Source organism: Leptinotarsa decemlineata, unplaced genomic scaffold (genome assembly GCF_025532065.1).
Source record: "Leptinotarsa decemlineata unplaced genomic scaffold, Ldec_3_MD MMD2_tig00000251_RagTag_RagTag, whole genome shotgun sequence".
NCBI lineage: Eukaryota > Metazoa > Arthropoda > Insecta > Coleoptera > Chrysomelidae > Leptinotarsa > Leptinotarsa decemlineata.
Window position 1 is genome coordinate 3,551,920 of NW_027412547.1, and position 16,973 is coordinate 3,568,892.

General features: G+C 36.3%; 1 protein-coding gene across 2 annotated transcripts; it reads right to left on the bottom strand.

The window, feature by feature from the left end:
* Positions 1-225: 225 nt before the first annotated feature.
* On the bottom strand, positions 226-15,845 carry LOC111505174 (uncharacterized). 2 transcript variants are annotated; one of them, XM_023159944.2, is made up of 6 exons: positions 15,599-15,845; positions 10,294-10,321; positions 6,843-7,081; positions 4,772-4,908; positions 3,626-3,904; positions 226-818 (listed from the first exon to the last, which is right to left on the bottom strand). In XM_023159944.2, the coding sequence occupies exons 1-6, from the start codon at positions 15,662-15,664 to the stop codon at positions 248-250; spliced, it is 1,320 nt and encodes a 439-aa protein (XP_023015712.2). In that variant the 5' UTR covers positions 15,665-15,845; the 3' UTR covers positions 226-247. The 2 variants fall into 2 exon arrangements, with proteins under 2 accessions (XP_023015712.2, XP_074029643.1); XM_074173542.1 differs by lacking the exon at positions 15,599-15,845 and adding an exon at positions 10,504-11,205.
* Between the last annotated feature and the right edge of the window lie 1,128 nt (positions 15,846-16,973).

A 16,973-nucleotide genomic window follows, 5' to 3' on the forward strand; every position in this document is an offset into this window, starting at 1 on the left:
CCAACTGGATTCGAATGATATTTCATGTGATATTTGTTCTTAATTTTGGTGTAAGCATAAAAAATTCATGAAATTCCATAGTTAGTTTAGGAAGTTATCATCTATAAACTTTCGTCACAATCTCAATTGCGAACAGAAAATAGAAATAACTACAGAAAGATATTTCATAAGATTCTGGAAACAATGAGAAATCACATATTTTCCACAATATAATCAAACAACGACTCGAGAGATTATTCATACTCCTTTATTGCGTAGTGGCCCTACCCATATATCCAGAAACTGAATATTTTTTCGCATCACGTACCAGCTGGTCTATATTCTTATTTTTATTATCAGCCATCAATAAAGCAGAATGTAAGCGAGTTGTTAACCAAAACATTAAAAATGCCGATAAAAATAATAAACATCCTAAAATAGCAACAATCACCAAAAATGTACTACAGCTGCTCTCGAGAGATGTTGCCTTGTGATAAAACTCTCCCGGTATCAGAACGGTATATTCCAAATTGCCTTTGATTTTTGTGAATTGTGTGTCATTGTATTTCAGTATACTGACATCTTCCATTAGTTCAATATCGTCAACTTTACGTTTCTTCCTTCCATGGCCAGAAGGTTCATAAAGATCTAAGCAGAAATCAGGTTGACAGTCAATAACTTCCATACACGCTTTTATTTGGGAATGGATCCAGAGGGTGGAACGTTCTTTCATTGTGCTGAGAAGAAATGCTTCAAAGTCCAGAAAAACTTCATTGGGCCTTTCTCTATATCGTGAAGGTTGATGCGGAATTATTGAGGAAAAATCTCTGTTTCTGCATCTGGAAGAAATCAAAATGAGTTTGAACCGTTTCACTCGAAATCAATAATGAAAAATAATATTCTGATCATTTCCATATCGATTTTAATTTAAGAACAACCGATAGACAGTTGTTTCAACCTGTTGGGCATCGTCAGTAACGAGCAGGCGGTCCTCGATTGAAGACAATATGTGACACGATATAGCCATCTTGATTTAGGTCAGGTTAGAGCCTGACTCCTTTACCTTTTAACTGGTGATTGACAGAGGGACAAATGAGTCATAACTGATGGTGGCATGGCGACATGAATGTTCTTAGACATCAGTGCCGCCCTTCACGGTGTACCCCTACCTGGCTACGGTGAGATGGATGAAAAAATTGTTCATCTGTTAACGGGGGATATGGGAGCCTCACTCGACAGTGTCGGTGCCTTCTATATCGGGAGGGGTCTTCTACAGCATAGTCTATAGCTTCCCTAACTAACGGATTATCGTGTGTTTCCACGCTATCAAAAACTCGCCGATTCCTCGACTGAATGGACTGCCGAATGGAAGGTAGCTGCAAATCTCCGCGGATGACTTCATTCCGCACGAACTACGGAGCATTCACAATCATCCGTACTATCTTGTTTTGCAATATCTCCAGAATGGAGATATTAGACGAAGCCGCTTGTCTCCAGACGCCTTGAGCATACATGATGACAGGCTTGAACATCGTGTTGTAAATGGTAATTTTGTTTCTAAGGCTCATTTTAGATCTTCTGTTGATCAGAGGGTACAGAGTAGCTATCCGGACCTCGATCCTTGTTTTAACGGATATAATGTGGGGTTCCTGGTGAGCCTACGGTCTATTAGAAGGCCGAGGTACTTTACCCGCGCTTGCCAGTTGATCTCACTTCCAGAAACCCTCACTTTCCTAGCCGGAGAAGATATCGTTCTTCCCATGGTTATCGCCTGGGTTTTTTCTGGGTTCACTCGGATTTTCCACTCGAGGTACCAGCGCTCGAGGTCGTCCAATGCACGTTGCATGTAGACGACGCCGAGCTCCCGACCCATGGAAGATGAGAGGAGAGCCGTGTCATAGGCGTAGAGAGACACCTTCACCTGCTCGGACCTCGGGAGGTCGCTGGTGTAGAGCGAGTATGACGTGGGAGAAAGCACAGCTCCCTGCGACACCCCAGCGAGGATCTCTTTGTTGTCAGACAGGGGCCCCTTTACTCTAACCTGAAATGTTCACAATATGTGACCAGTCGTCTTGGTTTCATTCAGGTTGTAGCCCAGCTCCCTTACCCGTTTGGCTGATTTTTGTCGAAGAACGACAAATGGGTTCATGACTGAGGGTATGTTGGCAGTATGAAGTCCTCAGATATCAGTACCGCCCTTCACGGGGTACCCCTACCTGGCTGGGGTGGCATGGATGAAAAATTTGTTCGTCCTTTAACAGGGAACATGAGGGCCTCATTCGACAGAGTGTCGGGGCCTTCTATATCGGGAGGGGTCGTCTCTAGCATAATCTATAGCTTCCCTAACTAACACAATATAAAATCAAGAACAGTACTTGATAAAAATAACTGCGTAAACGCAAGCAAGATATAAGTGGTACCACCCATTGGTCTGACACCCAAGTTAGCTTGCCAAGTTTTTATAACGGCGTTGGTGGGTTGACCAATCTGGTGCAGTACATGCCCAAAGTTCAGGTGAAAAACAGCTTACCTCTTACTTCTCATATGAACCTACGATTCTGTACGTAAATTTGGCAGATACCCGATGGAAAGATAACAACCAACCCAGCTAATGCCGCGGAGAAAGCTGAAGTAAAACCATCAGGCACCTGTGCAATTTTTTCCATTTAGAATATTCGTCGCAAGTTTCTTCCTGCATATGAAAGGCAGAAATTAATTCAACTTGGTCGGTACGACCAACCGATAGACCGGTTTCGGGATACTTGCCATATTATCAGTACCGGGCTTGAAATGTATTTGCACATCAGTAGGTATAATAGGGATTCGTGGTATTAATATATTTCTACCCCGGAACTCGCCATTAAAAATGCTGGCTTGGACAACGTTTTTCATTAATTTTTTAATGATAAGTTACTGAGCGATCCAACCTTCAGTTTGGAATTATGCGGCGGCATGACTGGCAAATTCAATGAGTTCAAAAACTGTTGGATAATCGGCATCGCAAACAATATCTACGCTCGATGGATAAACAATGATAGTGGACGAAAACTGTGAAGGCAGTGAGAGAAGGCTCATTATGTGAGAGTGGCAGGAGACCGGCTGACCGGCTTCGTTCTCATCCCTACTCCGTGCCCTACTAAGTGAGAAGTGACACCGGTAGACGCCTGGCGAAAATAGCTGATTAAATTACTAAAAGTAGGAGTTGGTGATGAAAGGGTGAAAATTGAGGGTTATATGTATTTTTTAATGTCACATCATAAAATATTAATAAATGTTTGGGGGTTACGAATATTCCTGATGTTTTCGGCAAGCCAGGTGTGATTTTTTGTACTTGACTACACCACGCTGATAAAGTTAATAGCCAGAAACACGTGTCCTCGGTTCACCCTAATTTTTAAAAGTTATATCCGTGAGTTCCGTCTTTTTTTGCTTCAGATAAAACACACTCCTCAACATTTTCAAGTGTATATGTTTAGTCAGAATTATTATCTTTTGCAATATTCCTTATATTTTTGTACTGACTTATCCGCGGTTTTAATGACAATTCCGCTTCCATTTCCACTTGAGTTTAGGTAAAAGACCGGTGGAGGGGGAAATTACTGACAAAATCCACGAATAAGAACAAAGTTAATAAATCATTACTCACCCATCTTTTACAAGTGCAACGCTCCCACTCACATGAGGATCATCTGGATCTGGACTAACGGTAACTTCCATGAGTTTCACATATTTCCAAGCAGAGTCTAGACTAATTCTTGCTCGTAGCTGTAACTTGGTCCCTATAGGTACTGCTTGATCTATGGGTAATTCATTACTCGAAGAATTGGTCAATCTGGAAGATGAGGCTTCTTTGTAAAGAGCTACTTCGTATTCTAGACGACCTGGTGTTTCCTCAACAACTCCCGAAATACGAGCTCCATGTGGGCTAAAATATAAATGAACATTCTTCTTTAATTTCAATCGTGATAAAAATATTTATAACATATTCCTTCTTGTTTGTTTGAGTCGTATAATATAATATAATATAATATAATATAATATAATATAATATAATATAATATAATATAATATAATATAATATAATATAATATAATATAATATAATATAATATAATATAATATAATATAATATAATATAATATAATATAATATTGTGAAGTAACTTGGCTCAGAATCTCTTAATTTTAATTTTTTGTTTAATTGTTCTATTTTTTACTTGTATTTTATTTCACCGTGATATCTTTTAAATGTTTTTTGTTTTTTTTTTGCTCGCTTAATTTAATTGTTATTTTCAGCTATTCTTTTTAATTTTTATTTGTATTGATTCTTTCGGGGATTTCAAATCATTTTATATAATATTAGACAATGGAAGACCAAACTAAAGAAATTCGGTGGAAACAGGAAAACTCCCCCACTGGACAAAATAATCTTATTTCTGCATCAAGTGTGGACGCAGAGTTTTCAAATAATAAATTTGTTTTTTTTATTAAAAATAAAACAATTTTTTTTTCAGTTGACGGCATAATCAGTCAAACATGATATTGGAGTTCAAACACTTGCATGTTGAGAACAATCAAATTGATAAAAATTGTGTGAAATATAAAGAATGACTCTGGAATTGATAAATTAAAATATATTGATTCACAAATTCACTGATTTACTGTTAGGTAGGTATTCATTAGGAGTCGAAATATTGCTTTATTGTGTAGGAAAAGAGAATGTTATTTCACCTCGAATTTTTAATTGAGCGTGAATTATTTTGTTGAAAGTGAGAAAATAATGTTAATACTCACAAACTACCAGCAAACCCAGCTGCCTTATTTTCAATTACTGTGGGCTCTGGAGGTTTGCACATAATTATTAGTTCTTGATCGGATTGCATCACCACGCCTGGGAATTGTGGAAACCATACCCTCACGTGAACAAAACCCTAAAAAACATAGAATTTGTTAAACTTACATCACATATATTTCATGAATTAAATAGGATATAATATAAATTAGGGTATTTGATGAGAAAAACAATGAAAATTGTCCATTGGTCCATTTACACCCCCAAACCAAAAATAATTTTTTGGCTATGAAAATTGAAGAATATACTATTGAATAAAAATATGTGATGGTACTGGCCGATACTTGACAAAAATCCGGTATATATTATTTAAATAACACTTCATTGTAGGATATTCAAAGGGCTTTTTCTTCCAGTTTGTGGTTGAAAGTTACCTTTTTGCATGATCTACACATCTTTGTGAAGAGTTTATTTTGAAATTGATTGCGTCCTTCCTTTCTTTGGAAGATTCCCACATTTTTTTTGTATAAAGATAGCTGAGTAGAAAGCCAAAATATTAGTTTCCCAAAAAGTAAAATATGTATTGCTTTCGACTGTCTTCCAATAAACGAAAAATGGACGTGTAAATTATGTTATTCTGGATGAGTTATCAGAGTAAGTTGTGAACTATAAAGCTTATTATTAGTGTATAACTCTACACATTTACATTGGGTAATTACATTCGGTAATTTCATTTTTACAAAACATTTTTGACGATAAAGAAATTGCTGCTACCTCAATCATGATACCAAGAAAATGAAATTCTAACAAGGGTAGAAAAGATTACCTACACACTCATTTTTTACTTTGGAAGGCGATAATACTGGTAGGTGAATGAGATAAATTTCACACACTCTTTTCAGATACATACAAATTTGCTTCACGTTGACAAAATAATGTTTGTGAAACATCTACTACTACTATAAAAAATAACGTCATATTTTGGAAATTTAATATTCGAAAGATATGTAAACTGTGACAAAGTGGAAATTGGGAGTTGGCTTATGAAATATTTTGATATTTCTTATTTCTTAGTATATAATACCAACCTACTATTGGCACGCAAGAAACAACAATAATTAATTAAATATATTCTTGTTTCTTGTAGCGATTGAATGAATATTGATTCAATGCCATCAACGAAAGTGGTGACAAAAAGCTTGGTATAAAAAATCATTATTTCTAAAGAACATTGATATTTACATATGTAAAAGAACATAAAATATGTTAAGAGTTAGAAAACTAGATGATAGATCAACAATGGAGACATTTCATTTTGCCATTATCTCCATTCACAATTCAGATTTCATGAATTAACTAAATATTTTGTTTTCCAGTTTAATAATTGGAAAAAGAATAATGATTTGTGAATTCTATGTTCGAAGACAAAATCTACTTGAAGCTCGTCTCTGTATGTAAAAGTTAGGGTATTTTTCTGGAGAAACTGGTTAATTATTTTTGAATTTTTTTCACCTGACAATTCCGGAGTATTTGTTTTCCGGTAATTTCAGAACCTTTGATTTATTCTAATTGTTATGCTACAAAATAAAATAAGTGACATCATTTCTTTGATGTGTTGATTCCCGAAGAATATTTCAATTCTAATCAGTACGTATTTATTATTTTTTTATTCAGTTTTAGGATGGTTTCAGAAGTGACTGAAGTTTATAATCGAAGACACCAATATTATTATGACTTTCAATCGTTTTCTTTGGGAAAAGAACTATAAAACAAGCTTTAAAAATTCAAATGGGAAAGTGCATCTTCCAATGAGTTTATGGATAGATTTACTTTCACTGTAACTTTTTGGAAATCATTTGAACAACTGAGATATATACCAAAACTTATTGAAATAAGAATTTTGGACTGCAACAAAATTTATATAAAGTTTCACACAACAGAATAGAGAAAAATTAAAATGAATTATACGAGTATAATAAAAACTGGCAGAGGCAGGCCTGGCTTCCTCCGGTGCTTCGTAAAGCACTGATAAGGGATCAGAACGTAGAAGACCTATTTCAAAGCACTACTTACATTCCGTTTAAGAACTCCACATCTACTGAAATCCATAATTTTTAAATTGTATCTCGTTGCCGAAGGATCACTGGAATCTTGACGAATTTGACACGATGAATCTATTTCCGGATCTACCCCACGATCGTCGGCAAAAATTGGGTTACCTTTGAAACCATCCGGTTTTCTCAATTTTGCTATAATTGAGTCTGTCGATCCTGTATTAGTGCTACTGGCAAATGTGCACTGTATTTCGGCAACTGAAAATGAGCAAAAACACAATAATTTCATTCATTACGACAGATCTCATTGATGAATGTGAAAATGAAAACATTTTATGGAATAACATTTATCATTTTTTTCTTATTTTCATCAAAACTGAGTGATGAGTTGTATATTATCTGATTCATAACAGAAAAAATTATATTGAAAAACCCCAAAAAAGCTCTCGTTCACGCTCTAAAAAGATAAAAATAAGATTTGAATTACATCCAATTACTTTACAAAATTAAATTTTAAATGATAAGATTTGAATTTAATTAAATAATAAGATTTATAGCCTCAGTACTGTACGATAAGTAATCTTTACCTTTAAAATTTTTACTAATAAATAATAACTTCATTACACAATTTATATAACATGAAAGCTCGTAAATGAAGGCTTTTTCTAAGTTTTTTTTATATTAATTCATTTTATATTTCTTAAATGAATATTTCGATCACCAAGTGTTCATCTTCTTGAGGAAAATTAAACTAAATATACTTATAATGTTATCCTTATTCATATAACTCCTCTAGGTACCTGCGTTTCATTGTCTTATATTAATTTCACAATATTGCCTTATTTACTAGTGTTAATTTAATTTTACAATGTGTCCTTATGTAATAGTCAGGTAAATGTAATTATTAAAATATTATTTTAACAAGCTATATAGTATACTATAAGGTATTGATTCACCATCGTTATTCATAATATTATTATGTTTACCTATTTCTATACTCTTATAGGCATCTAAAATGACTGTTGTTGTTAACTTGTCTAACTAATTGAATGAACTGAAGTCTATGGAATGGTTTTGTTGCAAAATATAATGGGCGACTGTCATACACTACAGAACCTTATTAGGAAATCTAAAAGACAATGTCGAGAATTCGGAAAAATCTGGAATTTACGAAATTAAATGTAAGGATTGCGACGCAAAATAATATGGATAGACAAAAAGATCTATTGAAATAAGATATAAGGAACATTTAGCACACCTAAAATATGACCCTCTCAAAAATACTATTCAAAAATACGCATATTATGTTTTGGATTAGGTTGAAAGAATTGGTTGATCACCTTTGATTACTTTGTAGTTCACGAACGGCCGAACATACTGGGCCCGATAATGAAATAGAAGTATTAGCCATAACTGAGGAATCAGGTGGAGAAAGAACGACCACGACTAAAAGACTTATTAGTCCTATCGACATATTATTTGATTGATTTATGAAGTTACTCAGTTGTCCATAGATACCCTTACGATGGATTTTTGAAGTGGAATAGCTACATTTCTACCAAAACACTGGAGAACTAGATAATTAGCTTTATCATCATGGATAGAACTTACTTCTCTATGTCTGATACATAGAGAAGTAACATGAATAATGCACAAAGGCAGGTTGTACGTGGATCACATAATATGGCGCGACAAAATTTCTCTCGATAAATGTTTTTCAGATTTATGGCGAATAGATTTCATAGAAATGCAACCATATGCTCTAATTATGATAAACTGTTTTTCAATGTTCGTTTGAACAAGGCATTTGGAAAATTAAAGTAGAAAGTCAGTTACTTCAGATTTGGGTAGGGTGTTGAGAGATGCAAAATACAACCTGATCACGGCAATGAATTAGATAATGCACAATTTCATTAATAATGAGAAAACATCAATCATCATTGAACATTTAGCATTGAGAAAGCTGCCATTGTTGAACGAGTTATTAGAACATTGAAGGACACCATGAGTGGCTAAAAATCCTTTCAGATACAGACCTGTTCAAAATTAATAAAATCATCAGAATGAAGCTTGTACAAGTATGTCAAAAAGCCTAATGAATATAAAAGGGTTGATTTTAGAGTAGGCAATGTGATTCGAATCAGCAAATACAAAAGCGTATTCGATGAAGGTTATACAGCAAATTTTTCAAGTGAACTTATACAATGTTGAATAGCATCAGCAAAAAAGCTGAAAGGATTAGAATGAAATACACTGATGGTACCTATAATCCTTATTAATCTTACTTCTACTAATATAATAAATACGTAAAGTTTGTGACGATGGATGAATGTAATGTACCTATGTATTCACGTTTTTTACTTTTTTACGCCGAAACAGATCAACGGATTCAAATGTGTGTTGGTATATAAATAGATCATGACCTGGAATAACACATACGGTAGGTTCCCACGGCAACGCGGGTTAAACAACGAGGAACAGCTATTAGTATTGTATAAGTGAGTACCTATTGATTGACTGACACTCTTATATTGATGTACAGCCGAAGCTACTGAACCTAAAACCTTGAAATATGCAGGTAGGTTATTTGTATAGCGTAAATAAGCATCAAGAAAGGGAATCTCCACCACCAAAGATCTGCTCTAAGTAATGAATAGCTTCGAGAATCGATTTATGTGGCCTATAAAGTAACACAACCGTCAACGACGTCTGCCCTCACGCGTCTGCCCGCGTTCTGGTCGCGTTCTCGGCGATGACGGTTCATTGCTCAAACCGCCCCTCTACCCCTGCGCATCGTTTCCCATCGTCTTACAGGAGACGCGACGCGAAATGGCTTACTACGTTGCGTCAAGTTAATCTTATCATGATAACTTTTGAACGTTTCGTCCACATTACTCAGTGAGAAAGACAAAGTTTATCCATATTTAATAGTTGAAACGACAATTTGTATCAATTTTTATAAGAATTTGACAGATATTCTAAAATGTGCATTGTAAAAAGAGTTCTCAGGAAGCAAGAATTTTTCCGACTTCTACTTATTACTTATCGTTATATTATGACCAAAATTGAACAAAATCTTGTAAATTGTAGTCTATATGTTAGTCTGATGTATAGGCTGTATTTATGTGAAGTTTCATCTAAATTTGTTCAGTCGTTTAGGCGTGAAAGAGCCACAAACATACCTACATACAATCCATCCTCACAAAATTTCACACTTATATCAATATAGGTAGATAGATTCAAAAATATTCGTCCCATGGTTTTTCAATTCTTTATATATCTTTTTAGTTTTGAGTCAGGTAACTTGGAACCAGTATTGGATGTTTATTTACTTTAAAAGGAAGTATTTTTCACAACCTTTGTTGTGAAATGGTTTGACCATTTTAACTTAAGGTATATGCCAACAAGTTCATAATAATCCGGGATCTAAGGAAGTACTTAGTGACTAGTTTAGAAAATATTACACATACCTTCATAGTCCTGTGCAGCTACTGAAACCTGTAACAAAAGACGTTGATTAGATTTATACTGGGTTTTTCAATAAGGGGGGTAGATGTTGAAATGGAATAAAACAAGCTGTGTGTGAGGTATTAACAAAATTATTTTTTTATTTGAAAGGTGCATGTATGACATTAAGTGTGGAATATGACATCATTCAAATGCCCGCCTCGGCTTCTTACGGTGGCACGGATCCGAGTGGTCCAATTTTCAATGACTCTTCCGCATAGATTCGGATGAATTTGACCGATGGCCTGTATTATGTTCACCTTTGGGGCATCGGTTGATTGTGGTTTATTTGCATAGACCTGCGACTTCAAGAAACCCCACAGGAAAAAGTCTAGAGGGGTCAAATCGCATGACCTTGGTGGCCAATTCAAATCACCCCTGCGAGAGATAACCATACCCTCAAATCGTTCATGCAAAATGTCAATCGTGGCGTTTGCTGTGTGGCACGTAGCGCCGTCCTACTGGAACCACATGTCGTCTAGGTCCATATGGTTCAATTTGGGCCATAAGAAATTAGTTATCATCGTTCTGTAGCGCTCGCTGTTGACGGTGACCGCCTCACTAACGTCGTTTTCAAAAAAGTACGGACCAATTACGCCGCCGGCACAAAATCCACACAAAACGGTAACTTTTTGAGGATGCATTATCACCTGGTGAACCTCGGGTGGGTTGGTGTCGGCCCATATACGGCAATTTTGCTTGTTAACACAGCCATTCATCCAAAAATGCGCCTCGTCACTAAAGATGATTTTTCGGCCAAAATTGGGGTCCTCTGCCAAACGATTCGAAGCCCAGTCAGCGAACAAACGGCTTTGTCTATGGTCATAAACTTTGAGCTCCTGGGTCAGTTGGATCTTGTACGGCTGTAGGCCCAAGTCCCGACGCAAAATTCGCCAAGTTGAAGTCTGCGAAAGTCTTGTGCACGGCGAGGAATGGACTGCATCGGGTTCTGCTGTACACTTTCACAGACCGTGGCGATGTTCTCGGCCGATCTTGCGTTCCTTGAACGTACGGGTGTTGGCTAATTGTTTACTGAACCGGTCGTCTCAAATTTGGCCACCAAACGTTGAAGAGTCGATTGTGAAGGGCCACCACGTCTACCGTAAAATGGGCGTAATGCGCGCAACGTTTGCGTTAGCAAACACTCATTTTGATAATAAAGTTTTATCATTTGAACGTGCTGTTCAGTCGTGTAACTTGCCATGATGATTTGGCATGAACAACTGAATTATAAACAAAAGATTTGACAGATGTCACCAAAACAAAATGGCCGCCACGGGGCGCCAAAATCTACCCGCGCCAATTGAAAAACCCAACTCTTACTGTAGTGTAGACGCTTGTTTTTTCGCAACAGCCTACATCTATTCTAATACTACAACTAAATGTAGATCAGATAGTAAACATTGAAAGGGTTATATTTTTAGAAGTGACTACTCCACCATGATACAAAAAAATGTGGTAATCTTCCAAAGAAAGGAAGCAAAGCAATCAATTTTGAAAGGAGTAACTCTATACATAGATGTGTGGATCATGCAAAGAAGTAAGTTTCTGACACAAATTGGAAGAAAAAGTCCTCCTGAAACAGCTACTTCCGCATCAAACATTGAATTACACGTAAGAAAAATTCTTTCGAAACAAATACTTTCATATGAACACTGAATTATACAAAAAACTCTTCTCTACTCAGTTTGTATTTAAAATATTCCGTATGGAATTAAATCAGATATCATTCATAGGATTTCTACACTAGCCGATGCAGTATCGAGAGTCAATGTTAACGCTAGCAGATACTTGTCAGAGTTGTTTAATATCCATCAGTCTCTTTGTCACCCATGTGACATATTCTATGGAGGAAATGAAGAGAATAACGTCAACATGTTCTGTTTGTGCTTTAGTCAAGCGCCGTTTCTACTAAACACAAGGTCAGTTAATTAAAGCAACTGTACGAACGTTTAGCTCTCGATTTCTAGGGACCATTACCGTCTACATCAAGAAATCGATACCTGTTGACAGTAGTAGTCAAGATTTCCATTTGATTTTCCATGTTCTGACATATCCGCAACAACCGTTGTCAAATATCTCACATTGCTTTTCTCGCTATTTGGATCACCTAGTAGTGTATCTATTTTGATCGAGGTTCCTCGTTTATGTCATCAGAACTCAAAGGATCTTTCAATCGAAAGGCAATTGCCACTAGTCGAACTACAGCATATAATCATCAAGGCAATGGCCAGAGTGGACGAAATAATGGAATTAGGTATTTGGAACACAAATGAGTTGGCTCTTCATTCCAGAGGACTGAAACATTCCATATGATCCCTCCTTTGCACATCTACAAATGCTACCCCACATGAACGAATGTTTTTACAAAATCGAAAATCTGCCAATGGAAAAGCAATGCCTTCTTGGTTAACAAGTCCTGGAACTGTCTTTATGAGAAGACATACACGAACTAACAAACATAAAACCCTAGTAGAAGAAGTCGAATTGCTTGAATCAAATCCAGATTATTCGTATGTGAAATTAGCCGACGGGAGGAAACAACTGTTTCGAACAAACATTTAGCACCACGAGGTGAAGAGGGATATCTGGAACAAACTGGCTCTAATCATTAGGTATTCTACTCCAATCGGCATAAATCAAGAGTCTTTATCGAACAAAAATGATACTGAAGATCGTTTGAACTCACAAAACGTAGATGCTATAAATAGTGAACAAATCAATTCAAGGTCAATCACACCACCTGTTGAGAGCGTTGCAGACATACATCAAGAAATAGGAGTTCAGTGAACGACGTTTCGGCTCCGAATTTGGAGCCAGTTTCAAAAAGTTGATGTGACTTGACGTCGGGTCCTCAATCTGCCCACTCCTTACATTGAACTGAGGGCGCTCGCCGGTACTTATATCAGCTGGCGCTACTGAAGTGGAAATGTGGGGGCGAGGCTTCGGGTAATTACCATCACCGGACGTCTTGGTAGGGATGAGCATCGGAAAATTAGGTCAAAGACTTTCCAACCTGAAAGGTTGGACAGGGCTGAGGATTGGTCTGACTTTCGGAGAGCAAGTTGATGTTCATACATTCTACTTATCACACGTCTGTTGGTCCGGCCTACATAAGTTCTATGACAATCAGAATGTCATATATACCCTGGGATTCATTGACAAATTTGTCAATCTAAGGAGTAGGCAGATTGAGACCTTAGTGAGAACTCGTGACGAGACCTGGGGAGTAGGCAGATTGAGGCCCGACGTCAAGTCACATCAACCTTGCCTCCTCTCATGTAGACCTACCTCTTTGTAGGTACGTGTGGCAGATACCCGACGGAAAAACAACAACTAACCCAGCTAATGCCGCACAGAAAGCTGAAGTAAAACCATCAGGCACCTGTGCAGCGTCTTCAATTTGGAAGATTCATCGCAAGTTATTTCCCACTATGAAAAGCAGAAATTAATTTCATTTGGTCGATACGACCAACCGATATATTAGAGTTCCTTATGTAAGATGAAACGAGCCTATGAATGTTTAGACCCAAATTCGAATGAATTCAGGAATAAGATCAAGAACTATGGCCAGTGAATGCAATTTATCAAAAGGTGCTGTTAATAAAATAGTCAAGAGACACGGATACAATAACTATAGGTTAGGTTAGGTCTAAAGTGAGTGGATCTATTCGACCCTCCATAACTATCATAACTATAAATACCAAGCCGTGCAAAAAGTATATTGTAATGATTCTGAAAGAAGGTTGCAATTCTGTATTCGGTTTCAACGGATGGTGCGGAATAACAACAATCTTGCGCCCAATATAATTTGAGGAGACGAAACGACAAACATTTTTTTGCCACAGAAAATCCTAACTCAATTCATGAAGTTAGATATCAATATCATTTTACTTTGAACATATGGTTAAATATGCGGAGACAAAATATGTGGAAATTATAGAGAAAATGTTGAATGATCTTCCTATATACTGTATCGGCGTAACCGTCTCTGGTTACCACAGAACGGATGTGGCCCACACAACTCAACAATAGTCACAGATTATTTAAAACGAACTTTTCCTGATTCGTGGATTGGAACAAGAGGTCCAACGGCATACCCTGCCAAATCTCCAGATTTAAATCCATTGAATTTTCATTTGTGAACATATCCCAAAAATAAAATGTATGGTACTACAAATCCGGCAATACAGATTCTTCGTGAGAAGATTGAGAATGCATAAGAATGTATAAGAAGTTTGAAATCTAGAACCGCAAAGTGTATTTTACAAAATGGTGAACATTTCTAACACTCACTTCAATAATTTTCATTAACTTTCGAAAAATTATTCAATTCATTTTTTCAAATAAATGATGGTTTCGTTTCATTATAATGAATTTGTTTTTTCTCTCCTTTTGAAATACCTAGGTAAATAATTATTACTTGTTTATTTCTCCTATTCTGATAAAATACAATCAGTTTGGGATGAGTGAGTTGATTTTTTAATCGAAATGTATTGCATGTTCTTAATTAAACTGAAGGTGAATGTAATACAGATCCGAACTAAAGAATATTAGATAAGGGTCAAAATCACCCCAAAATCAATGACATTGTACGATATATCGCTGAATTCAGCGTGAAAAGTTATTTCGAAAACTGTCAAAAAGTATGCAGGTCCGTATTGAAAACAATTAGGTTGAGGGTGGTCCAGAGAGTAAGAAACGTTGGATTAGAAATTTGATCACGTCAAATCGAGAAGAATTACCTATCGAGTGAAAAATGCCCGTAACATTTTTTCTTGATATTTGAAGTAACGTTGGAAAAAAAATCTTAAATGACAGAACTTACTTTTCTTTAAATATTCAACGAAATTCTTTTTTTGTGGAGGAAAAAATCAGTTTTTTATCGACTTCTTTTTTCTTATATCTCAATAATCGGCCCTGATATTCTCGATTTGTTTGAACAATTTGACAATGCTTCTATGAATGCAACTTTTTCTCCATTTAATCGAACTTTTAACTTTCATTGTTTAGAAGTTACCAATAGGTACAATCTCATTAAAAAAGTGGCATAATATGTGTGTGTGTGTGTGTGTGTGTGTGTGTGTGTGTGTGTGTGTGTGTGTGTGTGTGTGTGTGTGTGTGTGTGTGTGTGTGTGTGTGTGTGTGGGTAATACATAGTATGTGGTCCAATAACGCTTCCACGGTTGAACTAACGAAAACGATGAAATGATTTATAAATACATAATTCGATAGATACTCATTCTCGAAAATTTAAAATCAACTCACCATTTCAATCAAAGCACAAAGTAAATATCCAACTCCAACATTCATCAGAGACCAAAAATGAAACATAGTTATCACGATATTTTCGTTTCTTCGTTATGACATTAATATCGAGTATTTCGAATCTTGTTATCCCGAAGTCTGAATGCGAATAATGTTTCTTCGCACTAGACGATAAAAACCGTACTGATAAATATAGTCTTCTAGACCTGTTCATGAACTGAAACAAACAACCGTTCTGCGTGTTTAATAGTGTTACGCACTGCTACGCTACAAGACTCAGCCCCCAATGATAGGTACTGTTAGATGAGGGGTATGAGGAAATTGAAGATAAATGCCAGGTCGGTTGAGAATTGCATAATGAAATACAATGTAGATGAAGTCTCTTGGTCTAAGTACAAACATCATGTTCAATTCTCGAACGAAGCATGATAATTGTGAAATAGTTTCCTCAAGTACCAAACGTTTTGGCCGACATCATCAGTGGTATGTGCGTTGACTAAGGGGGCGAAGGTTATACCTCAGTCAGTTGTTGCTGAAACTTCGAGATATGACCTTCGTCCTCACAGTCAACGCTCGTACCACTGATGATGTTTGCCGCGGTAGCAAACGAAACGTTTTCTTCTTAAGGTTCGATTCAACCACGGTCTATCATCCGGGATTTTGTTCTATATATTCGTGATTCCGGAGGTGAAAGCCTAAATTCTCATAGTTTTGATTTCGTTTATAAACGTGAACCAAACTGCTCAAACTAGAAATAAACTAACATTCATGAATATAAGCCTAGTCGAACATGAAAGTGAAGGACTGCATAACCAAAGAAATTGATGTAAACTGTTTGCTAGTTAGTCACAAAATGTTGGTCATAAATTCACTAGGCAATTAACAATGCGCCAGTGCCACAAGCTGAAGAAAAACAACTTCACTCACTGTCCCCATTCGCGAAAAATGAAACTGTTCAACATCAATAAATCTTCTGGTCCTGATGATGAACCTATCATCGTACTTGAAACATATGCCAAATAACTTACACTCATGTAGGGCTGGTGTAAACGAAATGTTTGAGTGGACAATGAAGAGAGTTTTTAAATTATGAATCAGTAGCTAATACATCAATTTAATACTGATTTTTCAGATGCAGGTACCTCAGCAGCACTATTTCCAAAACTTCTCTCTTAGTGTACCAAACCTTTTGAAAAGAAGCTTGATATGAAGAAAATACAAGCGACAATAAAGTTGCTTAATCTAAAAAATAAAAAAATTCGAGAAAAATCAGTGGCGTTCTCTTTTTTCCTCAATATTATTGGCTGTGGTGCCCACTGAAACGCCACTGGACCTAATAATTTCAATCTAGTCCAGGCTAAATGAGCGCCTTATT

Excerpts from the sequence above, each read along its gene's own strand:
- LOC111505174 (XM_074173542.1), bottom strand. The coding sequence starts at position 10,725 with ATGGTTATCTCTCGCAGGGGTGATTTGAATTGGCCACCAAGGTCATGC. Across the intron at positions 10,322-10,503 it reads CCACTCGGATCCGTGCCACC|GTTTCAGTAGCTGCACAGGA; the intron begins GTAAGAAGCCGA and ends CTTTTGTTACAG. Across the intron at positions 4,909-6,842 it reads GTGGAGTTCTTAAACGGAAT|GGTTTTGTTCACGTGAGGGT; the intron begins GTAAGTAGTGCT and ends TATGTTTTTTAG.